At 32.8% G+C, this 23,537-nt stretch overlaps 2 protein-coding genes across 2 annotated transcripts; one reads left to right on the top strand and one right to left on the bottom strand.

Annotated features, from left to right (window-relative positions):
• Positions 1-2,761: 2,761 nt before the first annotated feature.
• LOC124372006 (trypsin theta-like) lies at positions 2,762-5,586 on the bottom strand. Its single transcript, XM_046830381.1, has 3 exons — positions 5,350-5,586; positions 4,026-4,160; positions 2,762-2,902 (listed from the first exon to the last, which is right to left on the bottom strand). The coding sequence occupies exons 1-3, from the start codon at positions 5,584-5,586 to the stop codon at positions 2,762-2,764; spliced, it is 513 nt and encodes a 170-aa protein (XP_046686337.1).
• Positions 5,587-6,060: 474 nt separating this feature from the next.
• On the top strand, positions 6,061-23,384 carry LOC124372005 (trypsin theta-like). Its single transcript, XM_046830380.1, has 4 exons — positions 6,061-6,297; positions 7,489-7,623; positions 8,747-8,863; positions 23,301-23,384. Exons 1-4 carry the CDS (start codon positions 6,061-6,063, stop codon positions 23,382-23,384), a joined length of 573 nt encoding a protein of 190 aa, XP_046686336.1.
• The last annotated feature ends 153 nt before the right edge of the window (positions 23,385-23,537 follow it).

The following is a 23,537-nucleotide window of genomic DNA, read 5'->3' as shown; positions in this document are numbered from 1 at the left end:
CCTAGAGATATATATTTGCCAAGTACAGTGACTAGTAAGAATCATCTTGAAGCTGGTAGTCGACAGTCTATGTCACCCCCTGCGTTACTTTCGCCCAGACCAGGTAGTAGTTCCGAAATAGCTGGCACCCCTCCATCGAGTCGGAGTGTGACCTTGTCACCCCCGCACCGCCTGACCTTGTCACCAGCTGAGGTACTACCAGCTGATCGGTCACAACAAACCACACCTGTCATACGCCGCTATCCGGCTAGGCAGAGAAAACCCGAAAGCAAACTAAACTTATAATTATTCAAAAATGATTTTTATGATATTATGTGAGTGTATATATATTCTGATTTCTATGTATTCTTATCTTGATTAATTGATTGAAATGGGGTTTATTGAGGATACAATAATTATCCATGTTTTGATATTTTATTAGGTGTGCTATTATTACGTTATGTACTTGATTTCATTATCCGTATTCATTTCTACTTGTGTGTAAATTGTGTTTCATGACTTATCATATTACTTGTATTCATGTTGTATTATCTTTCAACTTTTAGGGGGAAGAGTTATAGTATATTAATTAAATAAATAATATTATGTGGTGTAACAAGACAGTTGGTACCCTGTATGTCAGTACAATAATTTAGTTTTATGTTGTTTCACGTGTGGCAATATGTTTTGCAAGTTGTATGACGTAGAGGGTGAGCTGATTCTAATAAATGGCTCTGGTTGGTCGGCTGGCATCATACCACCTCACCTGATGCTCGTGTCCAATCCCACGCCTCAGCCCCTGCTACCTTTCTATTGCCCCAGTCCTCCCCAGACCATGAAAAGATGCGGTCGGTTCGGCCAGTGCGTTAACTTTCAAAACATGTGTTTAATTTACCAGCCCGGTTACCTCTAGGCTATGATCCGACCACCACCGTAATGTCGAATCACGACATTACAAATTCAGCCGTGAGAGGAGGTTGCAATTAAGACAGTATATACCAGTATTGCGCACTTTTCAAAAAAAGTTTTCATTTAGAAATTCATCAAAAACTGTCCAAAATACAAATAAAAAATCACTAAAAAAGTTGGATCATTACATTTCTGCCTCTCTATCTGTCTGTCTACCTTTATATTAGAATCTACGATGTAAAAATATAACCGAACCAATAGACTTGATATTTTCTCTAAAGCTTCATTTCTATATTAGCAACAGTGAGTTCGATTGTGGTGCCTGTTACTTCAAGGGGTTTGGCTTATACATGTAAGATAATTTAAAAATAATATTCTGTTCTGTGTAAACATTTTATTATGACAGCACAACTGTATGTGTGGTTAATTTACCTGCCATTTAAATTTATGTACCATTAAAGGCTTGTAAGTATATAGTAAGCTTTATAGGAAAAACACTTGTAATTTCTCTGTAAGTTTTCTGAAATCGCTTTTCAGGACAGAGTTTATACAGATAAGAATTACAATTATACTGAAGAATATACTTTTAACTGTACATTTGAGCAAATTTAAAGTATGTAGTGTTCGGCCAAATATTAAGTATTGGAGTTAATGTAACAAAACTTTCCATATAATTACTATACCTAAAATTAGATTTAAAAAAAATATCAATTTTACATCATACTGGTGGCGTTTCACACGGAGTCAGTAGAAAATCTAAAATGAGAGCACATGTCGAGCTGTAACTATAAAATTGGCTATATTCTCTACTCTCTATAAAACCCAACCTCAAAATCTTCCCCTTACCAAAACGGTGGTTAAAGATTTTAGAAAATAGGTGAATTTTTAGTCCTTGTGTTACCTAACATAATAAAACGCCAAAAACCTCACAGTACACAACAAGGAATTTTTCATTATTGCGAATTAATTTACTGACTCAATGCGGTGACAATGTTGAATAGGTCTCGTTCTCCAAATTCCTGCTCTACGTCAAAGATATATGCTGTATAAACAAAAGCCTCTTTTTAACGGCCACCAATGCGCATCCATATACGCTGGATTCTATACGAACACTGCCAGTTATCTTTCTAGACATCGGTCCGGTCTATTACAGTCACCAAGACGAAGGAGGAGTAAGCGGCAGATGGACTGGTAACGGTGGTCGCTATCTCTTGAAAGTATCCATGGTCGACAGATGGTCGACTTCAGGGCGGCTTCCTCTTACAACGTCGTCGACAGATACGAAATGGGTGAGTTAAATTTACAATACCACTTATTAAAAACATACACCCAATCCGTAGCTGTTTCTCCCTCCATTCCGGCAACTGCTGAAGGCAACAGAAGGGCCCACTTGCGGTGGAACTGCCCGGTGAATAGGCGTTAATTTATGTTGCCTTAAAGGTGCTGCAAATGAGGTAATTTCAAAAGAGACACAGTTGATTTGGCAAGTGTGGGCCTGATTCTGCAAGGATGAAATTCTGTGATTAATATTTTTAGTAGAAGGTTTTGTGTGCGAACTGTGGTAAATGGTTCTATACATGAGATTGACCCTTTAATTGAATATTCTCAATTCGGATTATCTTACAAAATACATTTATGACACGTACATCTAAGCACATTGCTATCAAGGATAAGTTTAATTAAACTGTTGAACTGGAACTGTATTTTGAGAAGGAGGGATAGCAGTGGGATGCAGAGACGATTAAACTAATAAATCAATCTAGTCTAATACTTTTACGTAATACCTGTAGAGTTTTGATAGGCATGTCAAATAAGAAACATTATGAAGAGAAATATATTTATTCAGTCATTAGTTATTTTTTTAACTAAACATTCACTCCTTAATAGCATTTTTTACCCAATCGACCAATACGGGCACATTCACGTGCAGAACGGGGTCAGTGAGACATTTGTAACCACCGGCGAACAGTCCGTACACTGCATTCTTGTACACCAGAGGATCTCCGAAGTCAGACTGTACACGAAATTACATGTATATGTAACAGTATTAAAATAGTATAAGCTATATTTCAAAGTTGATTTATTTCCAAGTAGCAATAAACTATTTATATTATATCCTTTTTAGATCTGCTGTCCATCATAATAGCAATGACGATAGTTCAGGGTGTGTCGAATAATTTTTTGGATTTTTCATTATTACTTACATTGAAATACTTAAAAAAACACGTTTTACGTTAAGAAAGTATCTTTAAAAGAAGAAAGTCCCAAAAATTCCAAAATATTAAATGACGTAAAAAATAAATAAATAAAGATCAATTTTCAAGTATCAAGAGAATACTCCTACTACTGGATAATTTAAACTGAAAATATAGTATGTAGTTCACGTTATTGTTTACAGTTAAAGAAAACTAGTTTAATAACTTTGTTTCCTTCAATTCAGTACTTATAAAATATGCAGGTACACAAGGACAATTTTCTAATATCAATATCATAAAGAATGCAATAATATAATAATAATTAAATAATGCAAAAATATATCTGAAATGATAGGGGAATTATTTTTTGCGATAATTAGAAAAATTAAATATTTAAGAATATTAAAAAATTTTATATATTAAAGCCTATAATATAAGTCGATAACTTTGGTATGTTTACATGCTTTATTTATAGTTTTATATTAACAAAATAGAGTAAATGCCTGCTCTAGAAACCACGAACTACTTTTAATACATGAGTATGACATGTATAAAATTGTGGTCATGTTTTAAATCATCCACAATCATTAAGTATTGCTAAACTAATAATAATTTAGTATAACCTCATAGAAAATTAAAAATGAAATATATTAGAGAAAAAAGAAAAATAATAATATCGGTTAGATTTAGAATATATATTTCTGTGATATAAAAGTCCAATCGACTTACATTTACTCAACTTGTATTACACTTTTAACGCATAATAAAATGCAAGCTTCACAAGAAATTGAAGCCTTCAACAAATAATTGTATTAATTGAAGAAAAACTTACTTAAATTATCGTATGTGACTATAATAAACAGTACTAGATTTGGAGCAACATATTCACTATATTAATTTACCATATTACCATACCTAGGTTAAAGTAAAATTGTTACTTACAGCACAGGGACCAACATTTGTGTCGTATGTACACATTAGTCTCTGTGTCAGTTTAGAGGAGTACGTCGCTTCACATTTCTTCCAGTCGTACACTGTCACTTTAGCTGTACGCAAGGTCATCGACTTGTCTTCAGACTAAAAGTATCATTTTGTTATTCCATTTTACTGTTAAAGAATAAATTTCACTAATTTAACATACAAAAATAATAACATTATTTTTATCTTTATGTTTTTACCTACTCATCATATATTAAAAAATAAATGATAGAATGAGTGACTTTCGTTGCGCACTTTACTTTACTTTACTTTACTCCTACATAAGAGTCATCTTTATTAGATGACCCCTAACAGGCTACATGCAACATTTAAAATATAGCTAATTTGTTCTTGAGACGATTTGCGGGCAGGAGAAAAAACAGAAACGAAACTTTCAAAATTCCCCGGTAAACACATGGGAAACTGTTCAACCCTACTTAGTGATAGGATTCTATGATGCTAAGTCAAATCCTATGGATGGACAAGTTCTATAATAGGACTCATTGTTGTCTATAAAGAAATGAAATTTGTTGCAAACTTTTCACAAAAGAAATAGTTTAAAAGTATTTTGCCAAATGATTATTTCACATTTTTGTTCCGATAGTCCCACATACCATGCTACCATGTGATGATGTACTACGTAAAAGTTTGTGTTTTGATGGCTACAATTCATGTCATACTGAGTTATGTATTCAAATATCATGTATTTGTTTAAAATGTTGTTTATGATATCCCCTTACAATCATGATTACCTATATAGTACAAGTGTAATCACTTTCGCTGAAGCTTAGCCACATCCTATGGAATGGTTGAATTTAGTGTCGCTTGTATAAGCTTAAAATGATTCCTGTATAAGAATGAAGCTTCATTTTAAGTCTAAATGTCAGTTTATTCTCTAAACGTCATAAGGAGACACATATAGAAAAGAATATTCCAACCCATTTGAATAATAGACCTCTCTAACTCTCAGCTAATAAATAATATCCCATGATATCTCTCTACAACATCATACGTATTTTTACAGCTAGTGATGTAAATTTTTTTGTCAATATCTTTAGCTATACAGTTTTTCTGTGCTAAAATTTAGGTTCTAATGGTAAGTAAAAACCAGCAAATAAGCTTAAGAATCAACAACGAAGTGCCAACCGAAAAAGCGTAAGATGCCAAACTTTGGGGAAAATACTTTTAAACCAAGTGATCAGTTTTGGACTTTGATATGAACAAATATCTAAAATAATCAAAAGTTTTATATATATATTAAAAATAATTGGAATTCATTACCACTCACTTGTGACTCTGGTCCCCATCCCGCTATCACAACCTTAGTCGTCGGCTTGAGGCTTGTAGTTCCGAGCTTAATGGCTTGACATTTTTGCTGAATTTGATGGGCTTGCTGAGCTTGACGACTGCGATGTCGTAGTCCCAGGAAAAATTGCCATTGTAGTTCTCGTTTCACTAAAACCTTGTCTGCAGTGAAGAGCTGGCCGCCCTTCTCACAGTTGGTACTTCCCACTCGGAACGACATATCTTCTTTTGGGAACCTGAAAATAATTACTTATTGGTTACTTATATACGTATATTATATACGTTTTATTTACATAGAAAGAACTTGGAACTGATTTACGCCTTCCAAAATCATCTAAAGTACGCTTTACTAAAATGTTGTCCAATTTCAATGTTCCTCTTAGCAAAGACACAAGGTTCCGGGGAATAAACGTGATACACGAAAATCGTGCAATAGATAGATTCCTCATTAAAAATTCAAAGCAGACTTATAATAATACTTGTTTAGTTTTATTTTCAAAAGGCAGCAAATTTCTATTGAAATGTATTTTTATATTCTTTAATCCTTCGAAAAGAAATCATTAACATAAATTACTTTAAAAACACCTTATTTTTTATTACTTTTTTATAGCCTTTACAACGGGTTCAAATTTCTAAGGCATTTTAAGACGTAAGTAACCAATAAGTAATTATTTTCAGGTTCCCAAAAGAAGATATGTCGTTCCGAGTGGGAAGTACCAACTGTGAGAAGGGCGGCCAGCTCTTCACTGCAGACAAGGTTTTAGTGAACGAGAACTACAATGGCAATTTTTCCTGGGACTACGACATCGCAGTCGTCAAGCTCAGCAAGCCCATCAAATTCAGCAAAAATGTCAAGCCCATTAAGCTCGGAACTACAAGCCTCAAGCCGACGACTAAGGTTGTGATAGCGGGATGGGGACCAGAGTCACAAGTGAGTGGTAATGAATTCCAATTATTTTTAATATATATATAAAACACTTTTGATTATTTTAGATATTTGTTCATATCAAAGTCCAAAACTGATCACTTGGTTTAAAAGTATTTTCCCCAAAGTTTGCATCTTACGCTTTTTCGGTTGGCACTTCGTTGTTGATTCTTAAGCTTATTTGCTGGTTTTTACTTACCATTAGAACCTAAATTTTAGCACAGAAAAAACTGTATAGCTAAAGATATTGACAAAAAAATTTACATCACTAGCTGTAAAAATACGTATGATGTTGTAGAGAGATATCATGGGATATTATTTATTAGCTGAGAGTTAGAGAGGTCTATTATTCAAATGGGTTGGAATATTCTTTTCTATATGTGTCTCCTTATGACGTTTAGAGAATAAACTGACATTTAGACTTAAAATGAAGCTTCATTCTTATACAGGAATCATTTTAAGCTTATACAAGCGACACTAAATTCAACCATTCCATAGGATGTGGCTAAGCTTCAGCGAAAGTGATTACACTTGTACTATATAGGTAATCATGATTGTAAGGGGATATCATAAACAACATTTTAAACAAATACATGATATTTGAATACATAACTCAGTATGACATGAATTGTAGCCATCAAAACACAAACTTTTACGTAGTACATCATCACATGGTAAGCATGGTATGTGGACTATCGGAACAAAAATGTGAAATAATCATTTGGCAAAATACTTTTAAACTATTTCTTTTGTGAAAAGTTTGCAACAAATTTCATTTCTTTATAGACAACAATGAGTCCTATTATAGAACTTGTCCATCCATAGGATTTGACTTAGCATCATAGAATCCTATCACTAAGTAGGGTTGAACAGTTTCCCATGTGTTTACCGGGGAATTTTGAAAGTTTCGTTTCTGTTTTTTCTCCTGCCCGCAAATCGTCTCAAGAACAAATTAGCTATATTTTAAATGTTGCATGTAGCCTGTTAGGGGTCATCTAATAAAGATGACTCTTATGTAGGAGTAAAGTAAAGTAAAGTAAAGTGCGCAACGAAAGTCACTCATTCTATCATTTATTTTTTAATATATGATGAGTAGGTAAAAACATAAAGATAAAAATAATGTTATTATTTTTGTATGTTAAATTAGTGAAATTTATTCTTTAACAGTAAAATGGAATAACAAAATGATACTTTTAGTCTGAAGACAAGTCGATGACCTTGCGTACAGCTAAAGTGACAGTGTACGACTGGAAGAAATGTGAAGCGACGTACTCCTCTAAACTGACACAGAGACTAATGTGTACATACGACACAAATGTTGGTCCCTGTGCTGTAAGTAACAATTTTACTTTAACCTAGGTATGGTAATATGGTAAATTAATATAGTGAATATGTTGCTCCAAATCTAGTACTGTTTATTATAGTCACATACGATAATTTAAGTAAGTTTTTCTTCAATTAATACAATTATTTGTTGAAGGCTTCAATTTCTTGTGAAGCTTGCATTTTATTATGCGTTAAAAGTGTAATACAAGTTGAGTAAATGTAAGTCGATTGGACTTTTATATCACAGAAATATATATTCTAAATCTAACCGATATTATTATTTTTCTTTTTTCTCTAATATATTTCATTTTTAATTTTCTATGAGGTTATACTAAATTATTATTAGTTTAGCAATACTTAATGATTGTGGATGATTTAAAACATGACCACAATTTTATACATGTCATACTCATGTATTAAAAGTAGTTCGTGGTTTCTAGAGCAGGCATTTACTCTATTTTGTTAATATAAAACTATAAATAAAGCATGTAAACATACCAAAGTTATCGACTTATATTATAGGCTTTAATATATAAAATTTTTTAATATTCTTAAATATTTAATTTTTCTAATTATCGCAAAAAATAATTCCCCTATCATTTCAGATATATTTTTGCATTATTTAATTATTATTATATTATTGCATTCTTTATGATATTGATATTAGAAAATTGTCCTTGTGTACCTGCATATTTTATAAGTACTGAATTGAAGGAAACAAAGTTATTAAACTAGTTTTCTTTAACTGTAAACAATAACGTGAACTACATACTATATTTTCAGTTTAAATTATCCAGTAGTAGGAGTATTCTCTTGATACTTGAAAATTGATCTTTATTTATTTATTTTTTACGTCATTTAATATTTTGGAATTTTTGGGACTTTCTTCTTTTAAAGATACTTTCTTAACGTAAAACGTGTTTTTTTAAGTATTTCAATGTAAGTAATAATGAAAAATCCAAAAAATTATTCGACACACCCTGAACTATCGTCATTGCTATTATGATGGACAGCAGATCTAAAAAGGATATAATATAAATAGTTTATTGCTACTTGGAAATAAATCAACTTTGAAATATAGCTTATACTATTTTAATACTGTTACATATACATGTAATTTCGTGTACAGTCTGACTTCGGAGATCCTCTGGTGTACAAGAATGCAGTGTACGGACTGTTCGCCGGTGGTTACAAATGTCTCACTGACCCCGTTCTGCACGTGAATGTGCCCGTATTGGTCGATTGGGTAAAAAAATGCTATTAAGGAGTGAATGTTTAGTTAAAAAAATAACTAATGACTGAATAAATATATTTCTCTTCATAATGTTTCTTATTTGACATGCCTATCAAAACTCTACAGGTATTACGTAAAAGTATTAGACTAGATTGATTTATTAGTTTAATCGTCTCTGCATCCCACTGCTATCCCTCCTTCTCAAAATACAGTTCCAGTTCAACAGTTTAATTAAACTTATCCTTGATAGCAATGTGCTTAGATGTACGTGTCATAAATGTATTTTGTAAGATAATCCGAATTGAGAATATTCAATTAAAGGGTCAATCTCATGTATAGAACCATTTACCACAGTTCGCACACAAAACCTTCTACTAAAAATATTAATCACAGAATTTCATCCTTGCAGAATCAGGCCCACACTTGCCAAATCAACTGTGTCTCTTTTGAAATTACCTCATTTGCAGCACCTTTAAGGCAACATAAATTAACGCCTATTCACCGGGCAGTTTCCACCGCAAGTGGGCCCTTCTGTTGCCTTCAGCAGTTGCCGGAATGGAGGGAGAAACAGCTACGGATTGGGTGTATGTTTTTAATAAGTGGTATTGTAAATTTAACTCACCCATTTCGTATCTGTCGACGACGTTGTAAGAGGAAGCCGCCCTGAAGTCGACCATCTGTCGACCATGGATACTTTCAAGAGATAGCGACCACCGTTACCAGTCCATCTGCCGCTTACTCCTCCTTCGTCTTGGTGACTGTAATAGACCGGACCGATGTCTAGAAAGATAACTGGCAGTGTTCGTATAGAATCCAGCGTATATGGATGCGCATTGGTGGCCGTTAAAAAGAGGCTTTTGTTTATACAGCATATATCTTTGACGTAGAGCAGGAATTTGGAGAACGAGACCTATTCAACATTGTCACCGCATTGAGTCAGTAAATTAATTCGCAATAATGAAAAATTCCTTGTTGTGTACTGTGAGGTTTTTGGCGTTTTATTATGTTAGGTAACACAAGGACTAAAAATTCACCTATTTTCTAAAATCTTTAACCACCGTTTTGGTAAGGGGAAGATTTTGAGGTTGGGTTTTATAGAGAGTAGAGAATATAGCCAATTTTATAGTTACAGCTCGACATGTGCTCTCATTTTAGATTTTCTACTGACTCCGTGTGAAACGCCACCAGTATGATGTAAAATTGATATTTTTTTTAAATCTAATTTTAGGTATAGTAATTATATGGAAAGTTTTGTTACATTAACTCCAATACTTAATATTTGGCCGAACACTACATACTTTAAATTTGCTCAAATGTACAGTTAAAAGTATATTCTTCAGTATAATTGTAATTCTTATCTGTATAAACTCTGTCCTGAAAAGCGATTTCAGAAAACTTACAGAGAAATTACAAGTGTTTTTCCTATAAAGCTTACTATATACTTACAAGCCTTTAATGGTACATAAATTTAAATGGCAGGTAAATTAACCACACATACAGTTGTGCTGTCATAATAAAATGTTTACACAGAACAGAATATTATTTTTAAATTATCTTACATGTATAAGCCAAACCCCTTGAAGTAACAGGCACCACAATCGAAACTCACTGTTGCTAATATAGAAAATGAAGCTTTAGAGAAAATATCAAGTCTATTGGTTCGGTTATATTTTTACATCGTAGATTCTAATATAAAGGTAGACAGACAGATAGAGAGGCAGAAATGTAATGATCCAACTTTTTAGTGATTTTTTATTTGTATTTTGGACAGTTTTTGATGAATTTCTAAATGAAAACTTTTTTTGAAAAGTGCGCAATACTGGTATATACTGTCTTAATTGCAACCTCCTCTCACGGCTGAATTTGTAATGTCGTGATTCGACATTACGGTGGTGGTCGGATCATAGCCTAGAGGTAACCGGGCTGGTAAATTAAACACATGTTTGAAAGTTAACGCACTGGCCGAACCGACCGCATCTTTTCATGGTCTGGGGAGGACTGGGGCAATAGAAAGGTAGCAGGGGCTGAGGCGTGGGATTGGACACGAGCATCAGGTGAGGTGGTATGATGCCAGCCGACCCAACCAGAGCCATTTATTAGAATCAGCTCACCCTCTACGTCATACAACTTGCAAAACATATTGCCACACGTGAAACAACATAAAAACTAAATTATTGTATAATATACTACCTCCAGGTCAGCGAGTATAGTAAATATATTGTCTTTATAGATCGATATATGTTATTATTCAAAGTAATACCATTTTTAAGTTTTATTTGATTTTTTTATAATTTAAAATACTAAAAATATATTACGTTTTACTGAAGTTATGTAATTTTTTACTAGAGTTTTAGGTTAAATATAAGGACTTAAAAAGTGGCACTAACTTTGCCTCTGAACTTACGTGCAAATTAAGGAATATTGACTAAATTAGTAATATGCGTCCACCGAAGTTTTTGTGTTAACCTGTTTTTTAATATTCAATTAAAATATTGGGAAATATATTATTGTGCTAGGTAAAATACGTGTCAATATTTTTAGTAGAAAACACTTACGAAATACTATACTTACCATGTAAGGGAATTTTCCTATAGTTGTTTTTTTACCATTGTATATCCCAAGACTGGTTTTCTGATTATTACTGCTACCATCGTTTGTGTAAACATGAGACGGTTTCCCGATCCCAAATCCACTTGTCAAACCTGTAAATTGTAGTATTGTTAATTATTTATTTGTTATTTATAATTTCAGTAAAGATTCAGTGTACGTGGAAATGCTTATTATAAATTTTTATTAAAAAGTCTAATAAATCAATACAATACAATAAGTTATATATTATTGACTATTCGTTAGCATATAGCTACAGTTTTTTTACAGAATTTTCTATAAACTGTAAGTGATGTACTTAACCTAATTTCTATACTGTTTATTCATTAATGAAATTTAATTATGGCTGTGTTAATCCATCAGACATGACTGAGCTTTCGTGAGAATTTTTACAGATGTCTTAATGGGAACCATGATGTAAATTGAGAATACGTATAATAAATATTTCTTTAAAAAACCAATAATCTGACATAGTTTCACGTCCAATGAAGTAATTTTATAATCACAATTCGTCGGCAAGGCTCATATTATCTTCTGTCAGGTCTTTGGATGCTCCATCTTATCGTAATCATAATATATCTTATTCATAAATATAAAGAGTGATACATATAAGGGAAGATGCAAGGAATTTAGCTGAGTGTTAGGGTAGCATATAACTCGGGAAGAGATATCAAGAACAATATGTTCATGTTTATTTAAGCATGTCTATTCATTTATATTACAAAACGCGTCATGTTTGATCCTTCTGTAGGATTTTACCGAGCATTCACTTAGCCTAACTATCCGCCGGATGAATGTCGGGAAAGGTTTCATACTTACAATTTTAAATATTATTAAATATTTTAACTTAGATACAACTTAACTTTTACATATACGGGAAATAGTTGAATAATGATGCAATATCCATCTGCGGGAGTTGTCTGACGGATATCTTTTACTCAGACCAAGTTTCTATAACGTGGGCCGAAAATTCTTTCCGTCTCATTGTATCACCGTCTATCGACCAATAAACGATTAAAAATAGTAACATTTTGTGAAACATTTTGAAGTTAGATAAATTCTTCACTATACAGCACAGATAAAATATTTTCTCTTTCGAGATTTCGTATGACTTTTATAACACCTCGTTAAATCTCATGAAGATGGGCGATTGGATATGAAATGGTTCCAATAATATTACTGCAAATCTCATTCCAACAAAAATTACAGGAAGCGCAATCATTTACAACATATCTGTAATACATAGTACATATGAATATTATGCATTAAGGAATTTCTATTAGATAAAAGTATATCTAAAATGTGATATTAGCAAAGATAAGATATGTATAATTACCAAATAACTAATTTTGGCATCACTTTTCATAATTTAATTAGATTGACAAATATGATAATCACGAGATTAAACTAAAAGTACAATTGGCTAAATGTTTCTGTTTCTTCAATTAATAATAATGTAATACCAATAAAATATTTAAGATGATTACTATCTACCTATAAAAACCAGTATATCTAACCAGGTTCAAACCGTTTACCTTATTATATATATATATATATATATATATATATATATATATATATATATATATATAAGTACATATATATAAGTATATATATATATATATATATATATATATTTAGGTACTTACATAAATTCACCAGTAACAGGCAAAGAGATAAGAATAAAAGTTTCATTCTAATCTATGAAGAACCACGTTATTAGATGTAGGTACGTGTATTAAAACGTATAGCCAAATGAATGCCTACACTAACTGAAACCAGTTATTTATTAAGTCTGATTGAAAGGATTTTAATATAAGATATAATTATTGTTCTCTTTTTAGACGTTGCAACATGATTTTTCCCAAAATAGTAAGTATTTCAACGATGGCATTATTTTAATGACCACCTCCTCTCACGGCTGAAGTATCGGGAAAATTTGCGTGATACCAGGAATATTTATTCCTAAAATCCATTGCTAAAATTATTCAATAACGTCAACAATGGTCAGCTTTTACGACTATCAATACTTATAAGGCGTTAAATGATTTCTTCTTTTTGTTGAAGTTCAAAAATATTATACAAATCATTCAGTGACATGGTAGAAAAAATATTCTTCTACGTATTTAATTAAAGTATATAAAAGTATAAACTACATCATTAATTGTAATTACTATATAAAATGTTCCATATACTTACAAACTGTGAGAATTATTTATGCTGTTTTTTTTAAAGTCACTCATACAAATTTGTCACATTTTAATATCATCTCATAACATAGATTTACAAAATTAGTTTTTAACCTCCATAATTTGGAATTTTAATGTTGCCTACCTTTTTTACAATTCCTTAAATATAAATGATCAATTACCACCGACTATTGATAGGTAGTTAAACTTTACTTTGTTGTAGTTAACATTTCCTTAGTATAACTAAAAATTGAAAATGTAATTGGCATATTGGACACTATAATGGAAAATTTATATAGTAAGCACTTTTCACAAAACATTTTTATTTAGGTATCCAACATAAAACTGTCTAAAATACTTATAAAAATTTTACAAACAATTATGCTTTATATTAAGATTCCTAAAATTGAGGAGATCCCAAATAAACTTAACATTAAGAAATAGTATCGATTAAAGACAATAATTAGAAAAGCCTTTTTATGAATGGTATTTATTTAATCATTTTCACATCTATATGTCTTGATTCCTCAACTCCATCATGCTTTTTGAATGTTTATATAATACTTACTTGTTATGTTGCGATAAAAAACTATAATTGCTTTACTTTTTATGTTTATTCTCTAAATTACACTTGAGTAATGTACGCAAAAATTAAACACAGCTAAAAAAATTATACTATTTATTTTTAAAACCTTATCGAATGAGCGTTAGCGAAACCTATCACTTAAGAGCCTGAAAAATTTTGTATTGCTCTTATAGTTAACCATGAAGTCTACGACAAATGAGATTTTATTTTGAAGGGCGATATATCGAGATAAATAACTACTGTAGATTCTTGAAATTTGCCATTAAAATTAATCTTCTTATATCTTTAAACAAGAGTGAGTTCTATTATTGAGTAAGTCCATTCATAGAATTAGACTAAGCGTTATTGAAGCCTATTACTAAGTAGGCTGTCACAGTTTCTATTTTTTTGTAGAAGTTATGAAAACATCTATTTTCTTTATGATTGTTTATCTGTCCACAGGACATCTAGAAAAAGAAAACGCCATATTTATTTTAAATTTTACATGCAATCTTAGTGATGCCTGTTAGTCGACACGTGGTGTGGTGATCCCTCGACTTGTCTTAAGAGGGACACACAAATTATGGTTCAATCTAAATGGAAACAAAAATTAACTAATTATAACTAGATAAAGTGTTTAAAATCCAACAATAAATGATGTACAACCTAATGTAATAAATATTGTGTGTATATGAATTTTTAATTTTATAATACGGAATAATTAAATTTATAATTTGTTTAGAAATTCACAGTTAAACAGTTTACCCTATACATTATCTTTGAATCATAAATTTATTTATTTTTTCAATTACATTGTTTTATACAGTTTTGCCTCGCTAAGTTACATAAAAAACCTGTCGGCGAGGTCCAGCGATATTTCCTTACTTCTACTGTTTTTACTTCTACTGGTAATAATGTCTTTAATAAATTGTATCGCAATCAATTCAATACATGTAAAAAACTAGTGATGATTTATTTGCGGTTTAGGGCAGGCATCATGTTTCTATTTATATTTGGCAATTGAATGAATACGGTTAGAACTTAATATAACAATAACAATAAAATAATATAACGATTACATAACGAAAACAATATAAATTACAATAACATAATCAAATTGCAGTGTAGTGGAATTTCGGTGCAGCGTAGTGGAGATTGGGCCAGTCTAGGCCTACTCCTAAGACATCTACAACTGGCGAGTTTTATCTTTATAGTTTATATAGAGGTTTAGTTTTATTTAACCAAATGTAGGCTGCCGATTTAAACTTCTTTATATTTGGTAAATTTTCTATTTCACTAGGCAGGTGATTAAATATATTGGGTACTATATATTCTGGTAGCCTGCACCCATAGTCTGTCCTTGGGGTATGTATTTTGTACTTAGCCAAATGTCTAGTGTTATGGCTTCTGTCAAGGGTTTCTTTAAATTGTTTGCTTTCATAATATATACGTACAATTTTAAATATATACAATACTTTTGGTGTTGGTTCTCTCTTTAAACTGTAGTGCTGGTCCAATTGATCGTCATTTATGACCAATTCATTTCCGATGAGTGCCCTAAACATCTTTTTTGTAAATTTAGTATTTGGTTTACATGGCTATTCGCTGTTGTTCCCCAAGTAGTTATTCTATATCTGATTATTGATTGGAAAAGTGCATTATAAATTGCTACCTTTGCTGGTTGAGTTTATTTTGCAGTTTATGCATTATGGCAATACAGGGGCCGAGTTTTCTCTGTAATAAAGTTACATGAGATTTCCATGTTAGCCTATTGTCAACAGTTATGCTCAGATATATCGCTGTTTTAACCAATTCAATACTCTCACATTGAAATTGCTTCTGACGATGCAAACAATCACAATCATGGTATTTAATATTTACTACTCTATCAATTTCAATATTCTTTTAGCAAATATGCATTAAGAATGTCTTTTGGTTGTTTATTATCAAGCCATTGAGTTCATTTGTTTAACATGTTAAAACTATTCTGTAGTATTTCTTATGAAATTCTTGTATCTTTATGCCGTGACAGGAGTAGTATGTCATCTGAAAAAGCAAACGTGTGACAATCCTCAATCTTTCTTAAAATCTCATCTAGATAAATTATAAAAAGCGCTGGGCCGATCTAGCTTCCTTGTATAAATTACTCCGTACTTTATTTTTCTATCATCGCTTAGTGTGTTCAATACTTTTACCACAAATTTCCTGTCGTAGCTCTTAAACCATTCTAAATAAGTACCCCTCACAACCATTTTGAATAGGGCTGCAACAATCTTATTATGCCCTACAGTATCAAAAGCTTTTGAAAAATCAATAAACAAAGCCAATCCATGCTGTTTACTGTCCATAATTTTATTTCCTATATCTGCAAACCCTCTTAATGTCATTTCAGCGTTGTAATTATTTCCAAATCCAAATTGCTTATGACTTAATTTTATTCTCTTTTAAGTATTAGTATTATTTATATTGAAGCTTTCTAATACATATTTTCTGATAATTTCTATACAGATCATAATATGGCTATTGGACCAACATTTTGAAAACCCTTTTTACAGTTATTTTTGTATACTGGTCTAACAATTGATGTTTTCAAGCAATCTGGAAATATTCCATCTTTTAATTATTTATTTATTAATCTAGTCAATGGTTTGGTGATACCATCCATTGCATTTGAATGGCCTTCATTCTTACTCCATCAAATCCTGGGGACTTGTCAGCATTAATGCCTTTTATTATTTTTACAATACTTTTCGAAGTAGACATAGGTATGTATAAATTCTGTAATACACTGTTATCTACATTGGCATTTATATCACATTCCTCCCTATTACCACAACAGTGTTTTATTCTATCAATGCCTTCTAAAAAATAGTTGGCAAAGTTATCCACAATATCTTTGTTACTCATGGTTTTTCCCATAGCCACCTTAATTGTCTTATCAATATTATTTTCAGTTGTTATTCCCAAAAGATAATTTATGTTTTCCCAAACCTCCCTGGAATCGCTTTTGTTGACTTCGAATAAATGCTGATAATACCTGTTTTTTCTATACTTTATTTTATTGTTCAATTTTATCCTTGTACAAATCTCGGAATCTGATGTTAGAGTGGTCCCCTTTCCATAGTCTAAATATTCTGTCCCTTTCCTTTATTAAGTTTATTAGTTCCTGGTTCATCCATTCTTTCAATGGAGTCTTTACGTGCTATCTACCTTGCTTACCAATCCTCCCACCTGTCCTATTTATGGTAATAGTACTTCTGCCATAGATGCTAATGAATTTATCTATTACTTTCTCGAATCCGGCATTTACACTAGTTGTATCTTCGAGATCTCAATTTTATTTCTCTATGAGTTTCTTTAGCAGTGGTTCTTTTAGTATTTTAATTGTTTCAACCTTAGCGTCTCTTTTTATTCATCCCAATAGCTCTATTTTGGCAACTATAGGGTAATGTTCAGAAGTTTTGGTTTTAATTATACCAGTGAAAATGTTTTGAATAGACATATCTACGACATTTAAATACGGTTTTATTCTAGCATATATCATGCCTTGTATTAGAGTATATTAGAGTATTATGTAATATTTCCTTTCAGTCATTCACATGTTTTTGTTGATGTTTTTGTTGAGGTAATTTTTTGGTTTAGGTTAAGTTGTAATTATTGATCTTGAACTATGGATCTTGAATGTAAAAATGGAGTATGTCCGTTGGAAATAAATAAATAAATAAATAAATAATATCCAGTTTATAATGGTGGTCTATGCATGATCTTACTACACTACCCAGGCGTATTTCCTCTCTCTCCCATATACCCCTTTCTAGGCCCCTTTCTGCTAATGCTGCCTCGTAACTCAATATATGTATATCACTTTTGTTCTTCAGATTTATGTTGGTATCATCTATTAGTATCAAATTTACGAGTGTGTGCAGTTTCGTGAGGGCATAAGTTAGCTCTTCGATGGCCTGTGGGAGTGGAAAACCACTAGAGGAGGTGGGAGCTCTGTACACTGTATGAATAATAAATTTGTAAGGTTCTTTCCACCATGCTATACTCAATTCTCCAGTAATGTGTTCGTAAGTGCTTATATTATCAACTGTGATTTGAGAAAACTGAAGCGTCAGGTCATTGATAAACATAACAATCCCCCTTTTCCCTTGTTTTCTCTAAGTTATAACACTTTAGTGTAGGGTGGAAAACTAAATAAAGCTAACTCATGAGAGTCATATGACACTTCTGATAAAATAATCAGATCAAACTATGGCCTATTATTATTGGATAAAAGTTGTAATTTAAGTTTGTCCCAGTGTTTAAACAGAGATCAGGTGTTTACGTAAAAAAGGTCAATATCCTTTCTAATTTCACCTAGGCTATTTATCCATTCTTCAAAACTGCCATAATTACGGTAGTATAAACGTCTATCGGTTAAATTTAATTCCTGCATGAATAATGAGTTAAGAATAAACAATTTAAAATGTAGCAACACAATCTAAACATTATTTGCAATAGGTAGAGAGGCAACAAGTAATAACAAGCAAAATAGACTATTACAAAATTAACAAACCCTCTTTGCTTCCCATAAAGGTAACAATAAACTTAAGAGATCTAGATGCAATAAACAACAATAAATGAAATAAACTATGAAAAAATCAACAATTTCTAAAGGCCTACTATAATATAAATATGGTAAGAGATGCTTTGGTGGTAATATATAGACTAAATTCATGCTACAGCTTCCAATAAAAATATAAATAAACAAATATCCCGAATACTGGTGAAAAAGGGCTCCATTTCAAAGTTAAACAATTTTTTTCCTTGGGGCGGCCTTCTGCCATGCACTTAAGCCTCAAGGGCTTTTTGCGCACCCCGGAAACACCATGAGGCCCACCAGTCTACAACTTCAGCAGTTCAACAAACCGCCGAAAACAACCTATCAAGTCCTCCTGGGAAAATTCACCACCCCTGTCCAAGCTACCAAAGAAGGCATACCGCTCTCTTGCTATTGCAGGGCAATCAAAGAGCAGGTGCTCAGCAGTCTCCTCCTGCTTATTACACCTTCCACAGAGCGGATCCTCCTGAAGGATGCCAACTCTGTGTAGATGCTTCCTCAGGTGACCATGCCCCGTAATGAGACCAATGACCTTAGAAGACATTGATCTGTTTAATGAGTGAAGGTCCGAAGCCACCTTGGAGGAAGGTGACTGTAATACCATTCTACTCACTCTCAAACCCGGATGCAACCTCCACCTTCTCCCATGCTCCGCGCGAATCCATTTCGAGATTACCCTAGATGATTCACACCTTGGAACACCGCAGAACGGATGAGGGCCCGTCATAATTGTTGCTGAGCCCTGGTTCGCCCTGGCTCTTTCGTTCCCAAGAATCCCCTCATTACCAGGAACCCAACAAACGGTTACATTGTTGATTCTGGCATGGGAGGATACGGTCTGATAGCAATCCCAAACCAGTTTGGATTAAACAATTTTAGTTTGTTTTTCGTTTGAGTTTACTTTAGGCTAACCTAGTTTATCTTTTTTAGGTCATCTCTAGACTTGATGACCAGAATATTTTGACTAGTTTCTCCCTTTTTCACCAATATCCTCGCACCACTAAACCAAGCAAAAGCGTAGCCATGTGTTCTGGCTCTTAGCTTGGCGTCTTTGAGCAACAGCCTATGATAACCCAAAAGACTCTCGTTGAAGTAAACTCCGTTGATTCTTGCTTTTCTCCCACTCTTATAGTCTTTGAGTAGAATTAGACGATAATGGTAGGTGGGTTAACACAATGTTAAAACCTCTAACTAACGAAGAAATACTTGAAAAGTAATATTAGGTAAAAGCAACAGCCTATTGTAGTGCTGCTGCCCAGTATCAAAAATTATTTATTCCAAATCCAAATAATAATTATAAATCTTTTCTAAAACAACGTAATATTTCTTTATAAACAATTTGTGAACTAGAGCAAATCTTTGTTCCCATGAGAAATAAAAACTCGTAGTTTTCCTCAAGGAAGCGGGTAGAAGATAACGCTAAAAGTAGAACAATAACTCAGTTAAAAACCGCGGACCAATCCCAGCCATCCAACTCTTTAGATCACCATTTATGGCTATTTAGCACAATTTAGATACGAAGTGACCAATAAGCATCAAGTAAAATAGCATGAGTGGGGAGGGCCCCAAGACCCACCAAGAACATAACTTTAGATCATTCCTTGGCGAGTCCCTGATGGAACAGCACACGTTGACCAAGTAAGTGAACCCTCCCAGATGGTAGACGAATAGCCGACATTCACTTGTTGCACAAACATATCATGTTTTAAATTAAAAGTCCAAGTTCATTTCAAATATTTTTCTAAATTAGCTCAAGTCTTTCTCTCAGACCCTACTTACTGTCGAGCGTGCCCAATATAAAATGTTTTCTCTTTTCATTTCAAAGATTTTTGTTTTTGAAAAACTGTATTAGTATGTTATAAACTTTAGAATCTTGAGTTTCATTTAGCGATTTGCTTGCTTTTGGTTTGAATGATTTAGTTGCTTATTGCCATTTATGACTTGATAAATACATTTTGTGTGATTTAAGCATTCTTTTTTATTTATTCATACCCTACGTCCAGTTGTGCCAGGTACGGCACGACACTATGATTACCCGAAAGACTCTCGTTGAAGTAAACTCCGTTGATTCTTGCTTTTCTCCCACTCTTATATCTTTGAGTAGAATTGGACGATGATGGTGGGTGGGTTAAAACAATGTTAAAACCTATAACTAACGAAGAAATACTTGAAAAGTAATATTAGGTAAAAGCAACAGCCTATTGTAGTGCTGCTGCCCAGTATCAAAAATTATTTATTCCAAATCCAAATAATAATTATAAATCTTTTCTAAAACAACGTAATATTTCTTTATAAACAATTTGTGAACTAGAGCAAATCTTTGTTCCCATGAGAAATAAAAACTCGTAGTTTTCCTCAAGGAAGCGGGTAGAAGATAACGCTAAAAGTAGAACAATAACTCAGTTAAAAACCGCGGACCAATCCCAGCCATCCAACTCTTTAGATCACCATTTATGGCTATTTAGCACAATTTAGATACGAAGTGACCAATAAGCATCAAGTAAAATAGCATGAGTGGGGAGGGCCCCAAGACCCACCAAGAACATAACTTTAGATCATTCCTTGGCGAGTCCCTGATGGAACAGCACACGTTGACCAAGTAAGTGAACCCTCCCAGATGGTAGACGAATAGCCCCGACATTCACTTGTTGCACAAACATATCATGTTTTAAATTAAAAGTCCAAGTTCATTTCAAATATTTTTCTAAATTAGCTCAAGTCTTTCTCTCAGACCCTACTTACTGTCGAGCGTGCCCAATATAAAATGTTTTCTCTTTTCATTTCAAAGGTTTTTGTTTTTGAAAAACTGTATTAGTATGTTATAAACTTTAGAATCTTGAGTTTCATTTAGCGATTTGCTTGCTTTTGGTTTGAATGATTTAGTTGCTTATTGCCATTTATGACTTGATAAATACATTTTGTGTGATTTAAGCAATCTTTTTTATTTATTCATACCCTACGTCCAGTTGTGCCAGGTACGGCACGACACTATGATTACCCGAAAGACTCTCGTTGAAGTAAACTCCGTTGATTCTTGCTTTTCTCCCACTCTTATATCTTTGAGTAGTATTGGACGATGATGGTGGGTGGGTTAAAACAATGTTAAAACCTATAACTAACGAAGCAATACTTTAAAAGTAACAGCCTATGATAACCCGAAAGACTCTCGTTGAAGTAAACTCCGTTGATTCTTGCTTTTCTCCCACTCTTAAAGCCTTTGAGTAGAAATAGACGATGATGGTGGGTGGGTTAAAACAATGTTAAAACCTCTAACTAACGAAGAAATACTTGAAAAGTAATATTGCTCACATGACACATGTAACAATCCATACGTTATCGAATAATTGTAACAATGAAACTCATTTCTAGGTAGCCAGTAAATGTTCTTGTTATATTAATCATGTCAATTCAGCCTGAGAGAAGGTTGCAATTAAGGCAGTATATGCCTGTATTGGGCATTTTTACAAAAAGCGTTTTCATTTAGTAATCCATCAAAAAACTGTCCAAAATAAGAATACAAAATCACTGAAGAAGCTGGAACAATACATTTCTGTCTGTCTATCTGTCCGCCTACCTGTATGTTAGACTCTACGATGTAAAAAAATAACTGACCCAATAGACTTGATATTTTTTATAAAGTTTCATATCTATATTAGCAATAGGGAGTTCGATTGTGGTGCCTGTTACTTCATGTGGTTTGGCTTCGAAATGAAAGAGCGTTTTAAATATATACTGTTCTGTGTAAACATTGCTTTATGGTACCACAACTGTTTGTTTAGTTAATTTATCTATCATTTAAATTTCTTTATTATTATAGTCTTGTAAGTATAGAGTAAGCTTTATGGGAAGAGCACATGTAATTTCAACGTTTTCTGAAAACGCTTTTGAGGACAGAGTTTATACAAATAAGAATTAAAATTTTTACTGAAGTATGTATTTTTAACTGTAAATTTTACAAATATTAAGCATGCAGTGCTTGGCCAAATATTAAGTATTAGAAATAATGTAACGAAAATTGTCATACAAATACTATACCTAAAATCAAATGTTTTAAGCAATTATCAATTTTACATCATACTGGTGGTGTTGCACAAGGAGTCAGTAGGAAGTCTTAAATAGGATTATATATCGAGTTGCAACTATACAATTCTCTATATTATGAGAACACAATGCTACAAACCCGAGCTCAAAATATTCCCCTTACCAAATCGGAGGTTATAAACGTTTTGAATACACTTTAGCAGTCAGTCCTTGTGTTACCTTACATAATGAAACGCCAAAAACCTCACAGCACATAATAATAAGTTTTTCACCATTGCGAATTTATTTACTGCCTTAAATGCGGGGACGAAGATGAATAGGGCTCGTTCTCCAAATTTCTGTTCTACGTCAAAGAGATATACTGTATAAACAAAAGCTTCCTTAGAGGCCACCACGAAGCATCCATGCTTGATTCTATATTAATACTGCCAGTTATCTTTCTAGACATCGGTCTGGACTGTTACAGTAACCAAGAAGTTGGAGGAGAAAGCGGCAGATGGACTGGTAACGGTGGTCGCTAACTCTTGAAAATGTTCATGTTCGACAGATGGTCGACTTCAGGGCGGCTTGCTTCTTACAACTTCATCGACAGATAAGAAATGGGTGAGTTAAATTTACAATACCACTTATTACAAAACGTCACTTAATCCCCAGCTGTGTTCAACCATCACTCTGGCAACT

The sequence above is a fragment of the Homalodisca vitripennis genome, unplaced genomic scaffold (assembly GCF_021130785.1).
Source record: "Homalodisca vitripennis isolate AUS2020 unplaced genomic scaffold, UT_GWSS_2.1 ScUCBcl_2386;HRSCAF=7091, whole genome shotgun sequence".
NCBI classification, from domain to species: domain Eukaryota; kingdom Metazoa; phylum Arthropoda; class Insecta; order Hemiptera; family Cicadellidae; genus Homalodisca; species Homalodisca vitripennis.
This window is presented reverse-complemented; position numbering and strand designations above follow the sequence as displayed.